At 38.4% G+C, this 13,454-nt stretch overlaps 2 protein-coding genes across 7 annotated transcripts in view; one reads left to right on the forward strand and one right to left on the reverse strand.

Annotated features, from left to right (window-relative positions):
* LOC118746119 (pyridoxal kinase) overlaps positions 1-11,966 on the reverse strand; it is a 26,620-nt gene extending 14,654 nt beyond the window's left edge. Inside the window, exons 1-6 of one of the 5 annotated variants that reach the window (XM_036479900.1) lie at positions 11,694-11,966; positions 11,575-11,592; positions 11,358-11,460; positions 9,804-9,903; positions 1,772-1,918; positions 1,369-1,692 (exon numbers count right to left, since the gene is read on the reverse strand). In XM_036479900.1, coding sequence (XP_036335793.1) covers positions 1,369-1,692; positions 1,772-1,918; positions 9,804-9,903; positions 11,358-11,453 — 667 coding nt within the window. In that variant the 5' untranslated portion in view covers positions 11,454-11,460; positions 11,575-11,592; positions 11,694-11,966. Of the gene's footprint in view, positions 1-1,368; positions 1,693-1,771; positions 1,919-9,803; positions 9,904-11,357; positions 11,593-11,653 lie in introns of all 5 variants that reach the window. The other 4 variants (XM_036479902.1, XM_036479901.1, XM_036479899.1 and 1 more) reach the window with 4 other exon arrangements.
* Positions 11,967-12,745: 779 nt separating this feature from the next.
* LOC118746120 (28S ribosomal protein S35, mitochondrial) overlaps positions 12,746-13,454 on the forward strand; it is a 25,774-nt gene continuing 25,065 nt past the window's right edge. The window contains exons 1-3 of one of the 2 annotated variants that reach the window (XM_036479904.1): positions 12,746-12,794; positions 12,922-13,061; positions 13,118-13,444. In XM_036479904.1, coding sequence (XP_036335797.1) covers positions 12,941-13,061; positions 13,118-13,444 — 448 coding nt within the window. In that variant the 5' untranslated portion in view covers positions 12,746-12,794; positions 12,922-12,940. The other variant, XM_036479903.1, reaches the window with a different exon arrangement.

Genomic DNA, 13,454 nt, shown 5'->3' on the forward strand with positions numbered 1-13,454 from the left:
AAATTAAATCAGCAAAATGAATAAAATTAAGTGCAATTAATGTTTAATTTCTAACCTAACCTACATTTGTATGTATGTAACTGAATCGCCTAATAATAGCTTTACATATAAAAAGATTATACTAATTTTCGAACTCCCCAATCTGTTATTAGAAAAACAGATTAGCCTTGCAAAATTTTAATTAAAAATATCTCAGATTAAACCGAAACTTTTTAGTGTCCAACCTAGTTTTATCGATTATACTTGCGAAGAAGAGGAGGAATGTCAAATGTTAAAGTAAACAAAAATTGACGTTAGTAAGGAAAATAGGTTTGGAAAGGTATTTTTAATAAAATATTCAGTTAAAATATATTGAAATGGCATAATATGTGTTGAAGAAAAACGTGACCACGGTGGCACAGAGAAAAAGTTTAACTTTTCCTCGAGTTGTGTGAATAACAAGCACAACCAATTTGACAGCTAACGAGCTTTGATCGAGGTTATACTTATTTGTAAACGTACTTTTATGCTTTGCCGTTCGCATATGTTTACACATTAAATTTCATGAGTACCTAGTACTCGCGCCTTTTTTTTTATATAGCGAGCCAAAGCGATTACATATAAGGTGGTAACGATTCAACAAATACAACAATTACTTGTATTTAGTTTTTGTTTTTAGCGGGCCATTGTCAAATTTCAGCTATTCTTCCCCGAATGAAAAAGGGCGACAGAAAATACAAACACTCTCACGTTTTCACTCACTCGCTAACGACCCACTGGGAAAATAGGTAAGCACCTTACGAGGTAAGCCATGTTTTCTTTCAGTTTTTAGTACCAAAATTGTCATCATGGCCAATGTCATCTACTAGTAAAGCACAAAATGAACACCTCCAACGACACATTACGTTGTCAGTTGCAAAGTAACGTGCAGCCGAAGTTATCTCCAAGCGCCGAACTACTCCGAGCGACTTCTTTGCACTACACGTAACTTACTTTGTAAAGCGGCTCAGAAGTATGTCTGATACCAAATGTACATTCTAAATTCCTACTTACATAAGGCGGCCATGCCTTTGCAAAAGTAAGGGACGTTCGGCAGGGAAATGGTAATGACTGCCAGGTGAAGAGTAAGTTGCTAATAAGGTATTATTACGTGCTCCTAATTCCCACGGGGGAAATACACAATTTTGACAATCAAACGCTACTCACAGCTGATGAAACAACACCACCTTATATAAATTCGCCTTGTAGCGAGCTATACTGAAAAAAATAATAATAAACATCGAATAAACGATAGAAAAAAGCCAACACTTCTGCAAATGTCGCGTCCCTATTTATATTTTATGAATTCTAGCAACAACTACATACATATGTGCATACACAAATATTTACCTGTGAATGATATGCCATTTCCTTGCCTTGGAATATTTATTATATATCGAGACCCATTTTTCTTGCTTAGGAATGCACGCAACTCGTTTTCTTTGCCTAACTCACTGCTAGAAATGACAACTGTATCAATGCCACGATCATGGAACCATTGAACTGCAGACCAAACATCATTCTCATTGGAAATCTTTTTTTCTGTCAATAATTCCACTTCATATTGGTTTGGGGTAATTATATCAGCGAGTGGTACAATTTCCTCACGATAGATAGGTAGCAGTTCTTCGGGTACATACATTTTTCCGTTATCTCCCATTACAGGATCACAAACTATTTGAGCGAGCAGTTTCAAAGGTAAATATATATATGTACATATATATGTATATTTTATATTTTACGAATATGTTACCATATATTATGTTTGAATTAATCCGCCTCAATTTCATCACGATGTTGGAAATTCGTCGTAGGAATGACGCATTACCAGTGTAACCGGTCAGTAAATGCGTGTAACATTGCAAAAGGTCGTTGGCTTCTAGACCTTCGAATAATTCAGCTAAAAAATAAATATTTAATAATTACTTTTCTAGGAGCAAAGTTGAAAGTGTAATGTTATTGTATTTAGAGCGTTTCAGCCGGTTATCTATACATATAATAAAATTGTACCATGTCGATGTCTGTACATTATAGATATTAAGGAAAAACTAATATGGGAGTCTTTACTAGAGCTACAGAAGCCAAATCAACAGTTTTTAGAATTTTTGTCTGTCTGTATGTTTGTACGCGCATCACTCAAAAGTTAATGCATGGAATTGAATGCACCGTTGTATGGCTAGAGGTCTAACTTAAAATATAGGGCCTAGCACAACCTACACATAACTTCTTGCATAATTTTTTCAGAATTTTCACGAAAATTAAGGTTATTGAAAAAGTAGGCGTGCCACCTCCCAAACATGCTGCATATCTCTGAAAAGTATTTGCGGTCGAGCACTGGATTTTGGTACGGCTATAAATGACAAATCGGAAACTAGAGGTTATTGGAAAAGTGGGCTTGGCACCTCTCAAATACCTTGAGTCGTTTTGTTTAGTTTTTGTTATTTCATTTTGCACAAAAATAAACGATTTTTAATTATACAAGTCCATTTTTCTTGATATTTAATTCTCAATTGTCTCTGCAAAAATTAAAATATATGTAGAGACTTGTTTCTAAATTCCACGCATACGAACTCGTAGGCAAAAGCTAGTACGAAATAAAACATTAATGTATACCATGTCCTCTTCTTCTTCTTATTTGGCGCTGTAACCACCTAAGCGATTTTGGCCGAGTTCAACAAAGCACGGCAGCCGTGGAAATGCCAAGTGAACCCAAGTCCTTCTCCACTTAGTTTTTTCGACGCAGTGGAGGCCGCCCTCTTCCTCTGCTACCACCAGCAGGTTCCGAGTTGAATAATATCAGAAATGGAGCGGCGAAGTCCATTCGAACGACATGGCCAAATCAGCGGAGCCGCTGTATTTTATTTCGCTGCACTATGTATATTTCGTTGTGAAGCTGATAGAGTTCATCGTTCCATCGTCTGTGGTACTCGTCATCGCTAATGAGTAAAGGCCCGTATATTTTCCGCAAAATGTTTCTCTCGAATACTCCAAGAGCCGCCTCATCGGATGTTGTCATTGTCATGCTTCGGCCCCATATACCAACACGGGCATGATAAGCGACTTATAGAGTGTGGTTTTCGTACGTCGAGAGAGGACTTTACTCCTAAATTGCCTACTCAGTCCAAAGTACCACTTGTTGGCAAGAGTGATGCTGCGTTGGATTTCAATGCTGACATTATTATCGGTGTTAATGCTGGTTCCCAAGTAAACGAAATTCTCTACTTTCTCGAAATAATAACCGTCAATAGTGACATGGGTGCCAAGGCGCGAAGGTGCTGACTGTTTGTTTGATGGCAGGAGATACTTCGTCTTGTCCTCGTTGACCGTCATTCGCTTTCCTTCCTCATCCAACTTAGAAAAGGCATAACAGACTTCCCGGTTCTTGTTACCGATGATGTCGATGTCATCGGCGTACGTAAGCACTTGCACGCTCTTGTTCCTAAGCGGTACAGTTCTGCAGCTCTTATTATCTTCTCCAACATCGAATTAAAAAAATCGCATGAAAGGGAGTCGCCCGGCCCGGAGAGGTCTTTCCCAATTCTCACGGAGCTGGTGGTATTGCTCAACGTATCAGTTTCGTGGGGATGCCAAATTCAGACATCGCGGCGTATAGGCAACTCCTTTTAGTGCCATCGAAAGCAGCTTTGAAGTCGACAAATAGGTAGGGAGTGTCGGGCCTTTTCTCGCGGGTCTTTTCTAAGATTTGACGTTTTGTGAATCCCTGATCTATGGTGGATTTGCCAGGTATAAAGCCACACTGATAAGGCCGAATCAATTCGTTGACGGTGGGCTTCAGTCTTTCACACAATACGCTCGATAAGACCTAGTAGCCTATGCTTAGAAGGCTGATCCCGGGTAGTTGGCGCGAATGGCGGGATCGCCTATCTTGTGGATAGGGCTGAGCACACTTAAATTCCAGTCGCCGGGCATGTGTTCATCTGACCTTATTCTGCATAAGAGTTGATGCATGCACCTTATTAACTTCTCCCTGCCGTACTTGAATAGCTCAGTTAGCAGACTGTCTGCTCCAGCAGCTTTGTTGTTTTTGAAGCGCGCTATTGCTATTCGTACTTCTTCATAGTCAGGTGGAGGAACATCGACTCCGTCATCATCGATGGTGGCTCGGGTTCGTCTTCTCCACAGCTTTCAGTGCTGTTACCATTCAGTAGGGTGTTCCCCCCATTATTTAAGTACGTTCTGGACATCAGTCACTGGGTCGTCATTGTTGTTCTTATAAGAGTTCGCCCTGGTCTTAAAACCTTCCATAAGTCACCTAACTCCCTGGTAAAATGTTCGGGCGTTTTTCCTGTCGGCCAGCATTTCAAGCTGTTCGCACTAACGAATTTCGGCCCCTCTTCTTATTGCGGCAAATACGTCTCGCTTCCCTCTTCAGCTCCCCCGCGTTGCGCCCGATCACAGCTGGGCCTTATAGGCGGCATCTTTTTTCTCTGCATCTTCTTGACACTCCTCATCGTACCAGTGGTTGTTTCGGGCTCGCTGAAATCCGACTACTTTGGCGGCGGTACTTAATGAACGGGAAATGTGATTCCACTCCTCGCCTATGTCGGTTTGTTGAAGAGTGCTCTCTGAGAGCAGGTGTGAGAGTCGAGTAGCGGTTGCATTAGCCATCTGTTGTGATTGCAGCTTTTCGACGTTAAGCTTCTTGCATATTTGGGCGCACATTTTTTGCTGCGCAGAGGCGGGAGCGTATCTTGTCTGCAACAAGATAGTGGTCCGAGTCGATGTTTGGGCCTCGGAGTGTGCGTACGTCTAAAACACTGGAAGCGTGCCTTCCGTCTATCACAACATGATCGATTTGGTTTCTCGTTTTTCGATCTGGAGACAAACACGTAGCTTGATGGATCTATTTATGCTTGAACCTAGTACTGCATACTACCATGTTTTGGGCACCAGCGAAGTCAATCAGCCTCAATCCGTTGTCGAACGTTTCGTCGTGGAAGCTGAATTTTACGACGGTGGTTCCTTGAAATCGCCAAGCACGATTTTGATATCATTGTAAGGGCAGCGCTCCTATGTGCGCTCCAAACGCTCACAGAAAAGATCCTTGGACGCCTCTTCCATCGGGTCATGGGCGCAGATTAGCAAGATGTTGAAGAGTCTCGCTTTGATGTGGATTGTGGCTAGACGCTCGTCCACCGGGTGAACGACAGTACTCGGCGAGGGAGTCTCTCTCCCACCACAAATCCAAGACCGAATCTGCGCTCCTTTGCGTGACAGCTGTAGTAGACGTCGCAAGGTCCCAGGTATTTTTGCCTTGCCCCGTCCAACGCATGGCGGTGATGTCGGCTTTTTTACTTATGAGGATATCAATCAGCCGGGCAGTGGCGCCTTCCCCATTAAGGGTCCGAGCATACCAGGTGCAAGCCCTCAAATCGTAGTCCTTTAAACGTTTGCGTTGGTCATAATCAAACGAGGGGTTCTCTTCTGAGGCTATGTGTCTTTTTTTCATTAGAGCCTGTTTTTACGAGGTGGGTCCCAAACCCAGCTGACAACCCATTGCTGGGCCGGGGGTGGTTTCGCAACCGAATACACGTTTATATAGCGAACCGCTTGCTCCAAAACAGACACCCGCTTGCAGCCGCACCAACTGGTGAACAGACGCTGCAGAGAACCCTTAAACCGATTAAGTCGGATTGGGCCCACCGAAGCTCCCTCTCTTTCTCACGTGACCCAAGTATCCACTTATGTTGGGGTTGTTCGCGTTGCCCAGAGTGCATACCAGAAAACCGACTATACCTACGGTGACCATCCGTCCAGTATTATACGGGACTGCCCTCTTTTTTGACCCATTGTCCTGGTAATTTGTTTATTTCATACGGGACGCCAAATGGTCTGTATTTCTTTTAATGTCCTGTATTTGTCCCGTATTCGGTGTTTCGACGCCTTAACAGCTCATTAAAATGACACGCCTATGAACGAGTTTTAAGTGATGTTGGTACATATAGGGTACTAATTTTCTCCATAAAGAGTAATTATTTTCTAATGTGAAAGATTGTGATTCGAATCGAGGACTACATACAATGCCTAAAATAGGAATTAGGACTCGGCATTTTAGTAAGTTTTGGCTATTTTACCTTAGTTTATTTAATGTTTAATATTTTTTTTTTATGAAAGTACAAAAGCTTTTTTTTGTTAACAAAAACCATATAATATAAAATTTCCAACTTTGGGCAATAAACTATAAAAATTAATTCTGCAAGGTTTCCTCAAAATTTCAAACTTTTTAATTAGAATCTTAAAAAAAATTGTTTTGCAGTTTTGTAACTTATTAAAATTGAGTATTATAAAGTGCGAGTGGAAAGTGCTGCTCATTTGCTTCTCTTTAAAAAAAAATGGTCGAACAAACTTACTTTGTATGAAAAAATGCGTAACACCGTCAACAAAAAAAAAAATTGCCAAAAATGATTGGTAAGCCTGAGCAACTAAAAGTTGCACTTTATTATACTAAAATTTTACGAATTTTTTTAACAAATTTCACGGGGTAAAAATCTTGAGAAAATAATCCTGCAAATACGTTATGTTACTATAAGGATACTGTTTCAGGGCTAATACATTAGGGTCATTGAAGAAGGCTTTAACATCTGTAAGCTGTTGTGGAACAAATTTGCAAAAATATTTTTTGTCCCGTATTCGGCTCTCATAAATATGGTCACCGTAACTATACCCCATTGCACTCTACCAGTTGTAAAAGTGTAATAAGTTCAAAACTGCTTTGTATCGTGTTATTTGTTCTTTTGTACCTAATAATTACACGGTGCTACAAACAAAAAGTCATGAAATACACCCGATAGGTATGATCGAGTACAACATGAAAACAGGTCCCGTATAGTTCCGGTACAAATGTTTAAAATTTTTAAATATTTTTGCGAAAGTGATGTATACAAATAAGGATAGCCGTTTAATGTCAAAGCCGACGGACGTGTTTTTTGATCGCTCGTCGAAAAGTGTTAAAATAAATATACGCAACCAAACAAACATACATACGTACACAAAATTCTACCAACGTTCGCTGTTATAAAGAAATAAAAAGTAGCGGTGAGTGGGAGAATGACGGAGTGCGGAAGATGCCGAAAAGGCATCATTTTCCATCCGATTTTAAGAATTCGAATAAGTTTTGAAAAGTGGATTTATAGACCTTTAAAATGAGATATGACAATATATTGTTAGACTTAGCTTGTTGGGAGTTTTCATCGCTAAATTTTGATGACCCCTAATTTCCAAATTTCAAAAATTTCTAAGAAAGTTGCCAAATTTGTGGTATTTATCTAAAAAAAAACATTTATTTTCGAATAAATTGATACCTTATCCAATGCAATTGCATACAAATTTTCGAAGTTCGGCAATTTAAGCAAAAATACGGCCTTGAATTTATATCTGTGTATGTATCGGACGTGCAATTTATTGAGCAGTGCGCTACGGGGTTAATAAATATTTACTCAAAATAGATATATACTTCCATAAAATTTTAGGAAAATGGGCGTGGCACCGCCCACATATATCATATCGCACACCGTCTTTAATAGAGTCACAACTCAAAATAATACGTTTGTCAGAAAATGCGAAAAGCTATTTCTTAGTACATGATAATCATATTGGAAAGGGCGACTTTACCTTAGGTTTTTTTTAACATTGTATAACAAAAATTTGCTCCAGCATCTGCTGAAAGGTAAATAAAAGCTCTGGGTACATTTTTAGCGCATAATCTCAAAAATACCAAATTGTGACTTTTGAAGACGGTGTGCGATATATGAACGGTTCAGAGCACACATCGATTAACTCCACTTTTTGAAAAAAATCTCTTAAATTTAAGTGTTGTTGTGGTAGCGGCCATGATAAAAAAATAGGAATGTAGAGCCGCTGAGGTACCAATTTATTCGAAAATAAATGTGCTTTTAGATAAATATCACATAGTTGGCAACTTTCACAGAAATTTTTGAAATTAGCGATGATCAAAGTTCAACAAGTAAGAAAGTCTAAGTTCGGGTGGAGCCGAACAATAAATACCCGGCGCAAGTATTAAATATATGTTTTTTCACCTTTCCGAAACCTACCGCTAGATGGTAAGCCGGGGTGTATCAATTTTGAGTAAATTAGCGTCCTTAAATTTCGAAATATTGCAGTTTCAAGCATTTCTGGAATTTACCGTTATATGAAAAGCTGCCGTAATTTTAGTCCGATTTCAATAATTTTCAACGTTTTGCTTTTATGTGGCAAGCACAATAAAAATACCGAGTTTGGTACAAATTGGTAGAACGATTACCGATATACATATATGTGATAATAAGTGGGCGGTACCACGCCCATTTTCCAAAATTTTACCATAAACATATTTCTTGGTAAAGAATTGTTGCAAGCATCAATTTTGAATAAATTAGCTTTAACATTTACTGATTTATCGAAGATTTCGTATTTCTCCAAATTACCCTGTGGACTGTGGGCGTGGTTATTGTCCGATTTTAAAAATATTCGGCCATTTGGTCCCCTGTACCCAGGCCAACAACTGTGTTTGGATGAAATCGGTGCAGAGGTTGCCATGATATACACATGTAACCATAATTGGGCGTGGCTACGCCCATTTCCCAAAAATTTATAATATTCTTATTTTTCGTCTAAAAATTGTGTAAATGTCAATTTTGAGTGAATAATCTTCAGTAGTTACTAAAATATGGCAGTTTTCGTATTTCCGAAAATTACCGTTATATGGGATGGGGGCGTGGTTATTGTCCGATTTTTTAAATTTTCAGCCATTTAGTATGTTGTATCAAGATCAACAACTGTGCCAAGTTTGGAAGAAATTGGTTCAGCGGTTACCAAGATATACACATGCAACCATAAGTGGGCGTGGCTACGCCCATTTTCCAAAAATTTATAATATTCTTATTTTCCGTCTGAAAATTATTGTAAGTATCAATTTTGAGTGAATTATCTTCAGTAGTTACTAAAATATCGCATTTTCGTATTTCTGGAAATTACCGTCATACGGGAAGTGGGCGTGGTTACAGTCCGATTTCGCCCATTTTCAATACCAACCTACCTTGGATTAACGGAAACCTACATACCAAATTTCGTTGAGATATCTAAATTTTTGCCCGAGCTATCGTGTACAAGGACGGACGGACAGATGGACAGACAGACATGGCTTAATCGATTTCTCTATTAATTCTGAGCATTTATGTATACATTTGTCTATATCTATCTCGATTCGTTTTGGCTGTTACAAACAATCGTTATGTGAACAAAATTAATATACCCTTGTGCACAAGTGCGCTCGGGTATAAAAATGAAGAAAAATAGGGGCTCATTAAAATTTAACCGATGAGAACTCCCAACAAGCTAAGTCCAACAATATATTGTTATACATCGTTTGAAAGGTCTATAAAACCTATTTGCAAAGCTTGTTCGATTTTTAAATGGGATGGAAAATGGTAAAGCTATTAATAGATAAGTGCATCAAGCATGAAAATACCGGTTTTTTGGTATAAAAATGGAAGGTTCAGGAACAGACCTGTTTTCATGTTGTACTCGATCATACCTACAACCTAACCAAGGTTTTCTTTCGAGTGGATTTCATGCCTTTTTTTGTAGCACCGTGTTATTTGTTTTTTATGGTTTCTGTATCTACATTTATGTAAATAAACAGACTCCCTGAGAAGAAGCGAATAAGCGACGAAACGCGTGGTTTTATTTGATATATCCGGGGGAAAAGCTCCAAATACAAAAAACATATAGACTTTACATGAAATATAGCTTCTGGTTTTTCTTACCAATCTCCTTTTCTTGTAGTACTTGACCTTTAATTGACTTATAACCAGTGTGATTGGACAGTTGCACAGAATTGATTGCGTCCACTTCAAAACCAAGTACCTTCAATAGAAGTATGTACATATTTATGTTTACATATATGTATGTACATACGATTATTAATCTATCATACACGCACATATCGCACACCTTGATCTAAAGTGAGCTACCACGAAATATAGAGGGAAATATAACTGTTTGTGGATCGTAGAGATTCAACGCAATTAATGCAAAAACAGGTATAACAGTAGTTTTTTTGGTTAATGTATATCATCATGAATAAAAAATATTCGCATAGATTTGATGTAAGTCCTATGAATTTTGCATCTATGCAAAAAATCGCCCTACATTTTTTTTAGTTGATCGCACTTTAGATCTGGGTGTGCGATATGTTTATATTCCAAAGTGGCATTTGCATGCAATAAAAACTTAAATACATTCATATGTACATTAGGGTAGCACTTAAAATAAAATGTACGTTGTTTTCAGTTTGGTCCCGATTGGAGACGGTTAAGGCGTGTCGCGCGGTCGGCAAAGTACAAATTCCTCTATAGAGACTAAAAAAATCTAAATTAGTTTTTTATTCATCTAATACCCAAAATCGATACTACTATAGTCGAGGATAAAACATTAAAATTTGAGTCCCGATTGGAGTCGGTTAAGCCGTGTCGCAAAAGGGTCAGAGGCCAGATGACTCTGTGGACTCGAAAAATTAAAAATATTTTTCATTAATCAATTAATACCCAAATTCGGTGCTACTAAGGTCGATAAATTTTTGTCCCGATTTTAGTCGGTTATAACGCCTTCAAAGGGTAATCTGAATTTTGACCATTGTGCGACACGCCTTAACCGACTTCAATCGGGACAAAAATTTAATTTAATGTAATGTTTTCGACTATCGTAGTAACGGTTTTGGATAATATTAATGTTTCATTTTCGACTATAGTAGCATCGACGAAGGTGTTGAGGCTTAGGAAATCTGATGTACAAATTTGCTTCCTACATTTAAAACGGTGTTCACATGAGGCGATTTTCCAGGCAATTTTAAAGGCGATTAGCTGAATCAAAAGTTGTCTGCTCCCCAACTTCATTGAACGCGATTAGTTGAAAGGCCGTTCACACCAGGCGATTGTTGCTTTCAACCAAAAGTTGCCTGTAAAATCGGCTTATCCGTATCGGCTCCGTATAATGCGGTGTTTACATGAAGCGATTTTCCAGGCAATTTTATAGGCGATTAGTTGAATCAAAAGTTGGTTGCACCTCGAACCTGATTGGGAGCGATTAGTTGAAAGGCCGTTAACACCAGGCAAACAACATATAAGGACCACCCCAATGTCTTCCCCACGACAGTCGGGACAACGTAACCGGAGCGACCCAAATTTCTATCTGGCCAAGGACTGTCACTCCAGCAACACTCCCCAACAACTCTTTTGGGAATCTGTATGCTGTTACAACAACAACAACCCTCCCAATGTACATAGATAAATATATTTCATTATTCTGAAAAGTACTTGTACCTGAAGTGGAAAGGTAGCACTTTTGTTTCCTACATAGCCATGTACCACGTGACTTTGTATTGACAACACCCGACGATTCAAACTAAGATCACCCATTTAAAATCTGCGAATGTTTACAAATTTCTTTTCAGATTATAAGTCAATGTTCGTCGCTGGAAGGAAATAAACTGCAAGTAACATTTATGTATGTTGAACACAAGCAAACCACCAAACCGACCCGTCTACGAGATGTTAGCTGCAATCAGATTGTAAAAACTGATAATTTTTTGCTCATGATCTGATTTTTAGCAGTATACATATGTATCTTTTTTTAGATTTTAAGTTATAAATTTTTACTATAACCCTTATCTGCGTCTATAATCTTGGTAGTCTTGTTGGTATGGACAAAAACTGCTCCACACAATCGTATTCATTCTCCTCTGATAATAATGAAGCAGCAGTTTTCTACATACAGATATATATTTCCAGCCGACAAAATCTCAGACGATAACATGTAAAAACTGGCGGATTTCACTACCACGGGTTTCGTATAGTTATTTATTTATTTTTGTTTAACAATGTCGCTTCCTAGCAGTGGCAAACTATCGATAGTATTCATGGTTCATCACTATCGCAACAACCGATGGAGCTGACTATCGACAAGACATAACTATCGATACCAAGGCGAATTTATACAAGGTGGTGTTGATGGCGAATTTAGATTTTCGCCGCGGTACTTATTAATGTCAAAATGATGTGTTTGTTCATCATTCAATAATACAAGGTTCGATAAACTGACAGTTGTCTCTCTCTCACCACAGTGGCACCTTGTTGCTTCTTTGCAAATTTACATGGAAACAGTGTAGCTTTGTTGTGAAATAGAATAAGCTTTTGTGCAATATGTTTATTCGTACATGCATATGAAGCATATTTAACTGATGAAAACATAAACTGTTGTTAAATTTGATGTTTATATCAATCTCATAGTAGTCTTGTTTTAATTTTGAGTCATTTTGCAGTTTTATACAGCTAAATAGCAAATAAATTATGTAATTCACGTAGATATATCAGTGTTATGTTCAACATTTCGTTTAAAATGCCAGATTTCCTGCAAATACATTAGAATTTACAAAAGGAATTTCACTACTAATTGCCTCCATGCGGACTTTTCTACTACCATTTTCCCACCAAGAGATTTCATTCTTCCCCTTTCTCCGTCCTTCGTAAAAGCAAGCTTTTGTAAGGGAGTGTCAAACCGCAGCTGTCAATAATTATCTAACCTTGTATTATTGAACCATGGTTACTGTCTATACTGTGATGTGAACATACTTCAAAACTATCAAAAAGTATCGATAGTATTGAAAGCTATCGATGGTGATGCGATTGTCAAAAACCATCGATATAATCGATAGTACCATCGATACTTTCAGACCACTAAGACAGATCGCCACATCACTGGTAATAAATAAACTGAATTGTTTTATTATATTTCCGTTCTTGGTTGTAATATTTCTATGGAGGATTAAAATTATTAAAACTAAATAAATAAAGAATATATGTTTAACTGAAATAAAACATTTTGCAGATTTTCTTTTAGCAAAACAATGGCAACATTAGCTCGTCTTGTGGAAAGGAATTTACGTAATTCCAAAGCTGGTCCACGCCGTTTATACAGTGAGTTGGGAAATGAGCCTGCGGGGAAAAAGCATGAGATTGGAGATGAAGGTTAGGATAGGAAAGTATTCGTAACACGTTTGATAAAATCTACCTCTTTGTTTAAGAATTTCGCGTGTTAAATTTACGGACCACAAAGCAAACAGCACCTCAAAAACGGCGAGTCTTCAAGAAAGATCCGGTGGCACCCCCCCGACACCTTAAAATGGAAACTGACCAAGATTGGACTGCTGTTTGGCCGGGTCCTCGCACATTTCAACCAGCTTCTGTGCCTCTGCCCTTACGCCAAGGTTACACAGAAAAAGGTGCCGCTCCACCTTCTAAATTCGCTAATGCAGAGCTTATGAAAATTCCAAATTTTCTACACCTTACACCTCCCGCAATCCGAGCGCAATGTGAAGCTTTGAAACAATTTTGCACGCCATGGCCTAAAGGTTTAGAATC

Source organism: Rhagoletis pomonella, unplaced genomic scaffold (genome assembly GCF_013731165.1).
Source record: "Rhagoletis pomonella isolate Grant_MI unplaced genomic scaffold, Rhpom_1.0 Rhpom_scaffold_00010, whole genome shotgun sequence".
Classification (NCBI taxonomy): Eukaryota; Metazoa; Arthropoda; class Insecta; order Diptera; family Tephritidae; genus Rhagoletis; species Rhagoletis pomonella.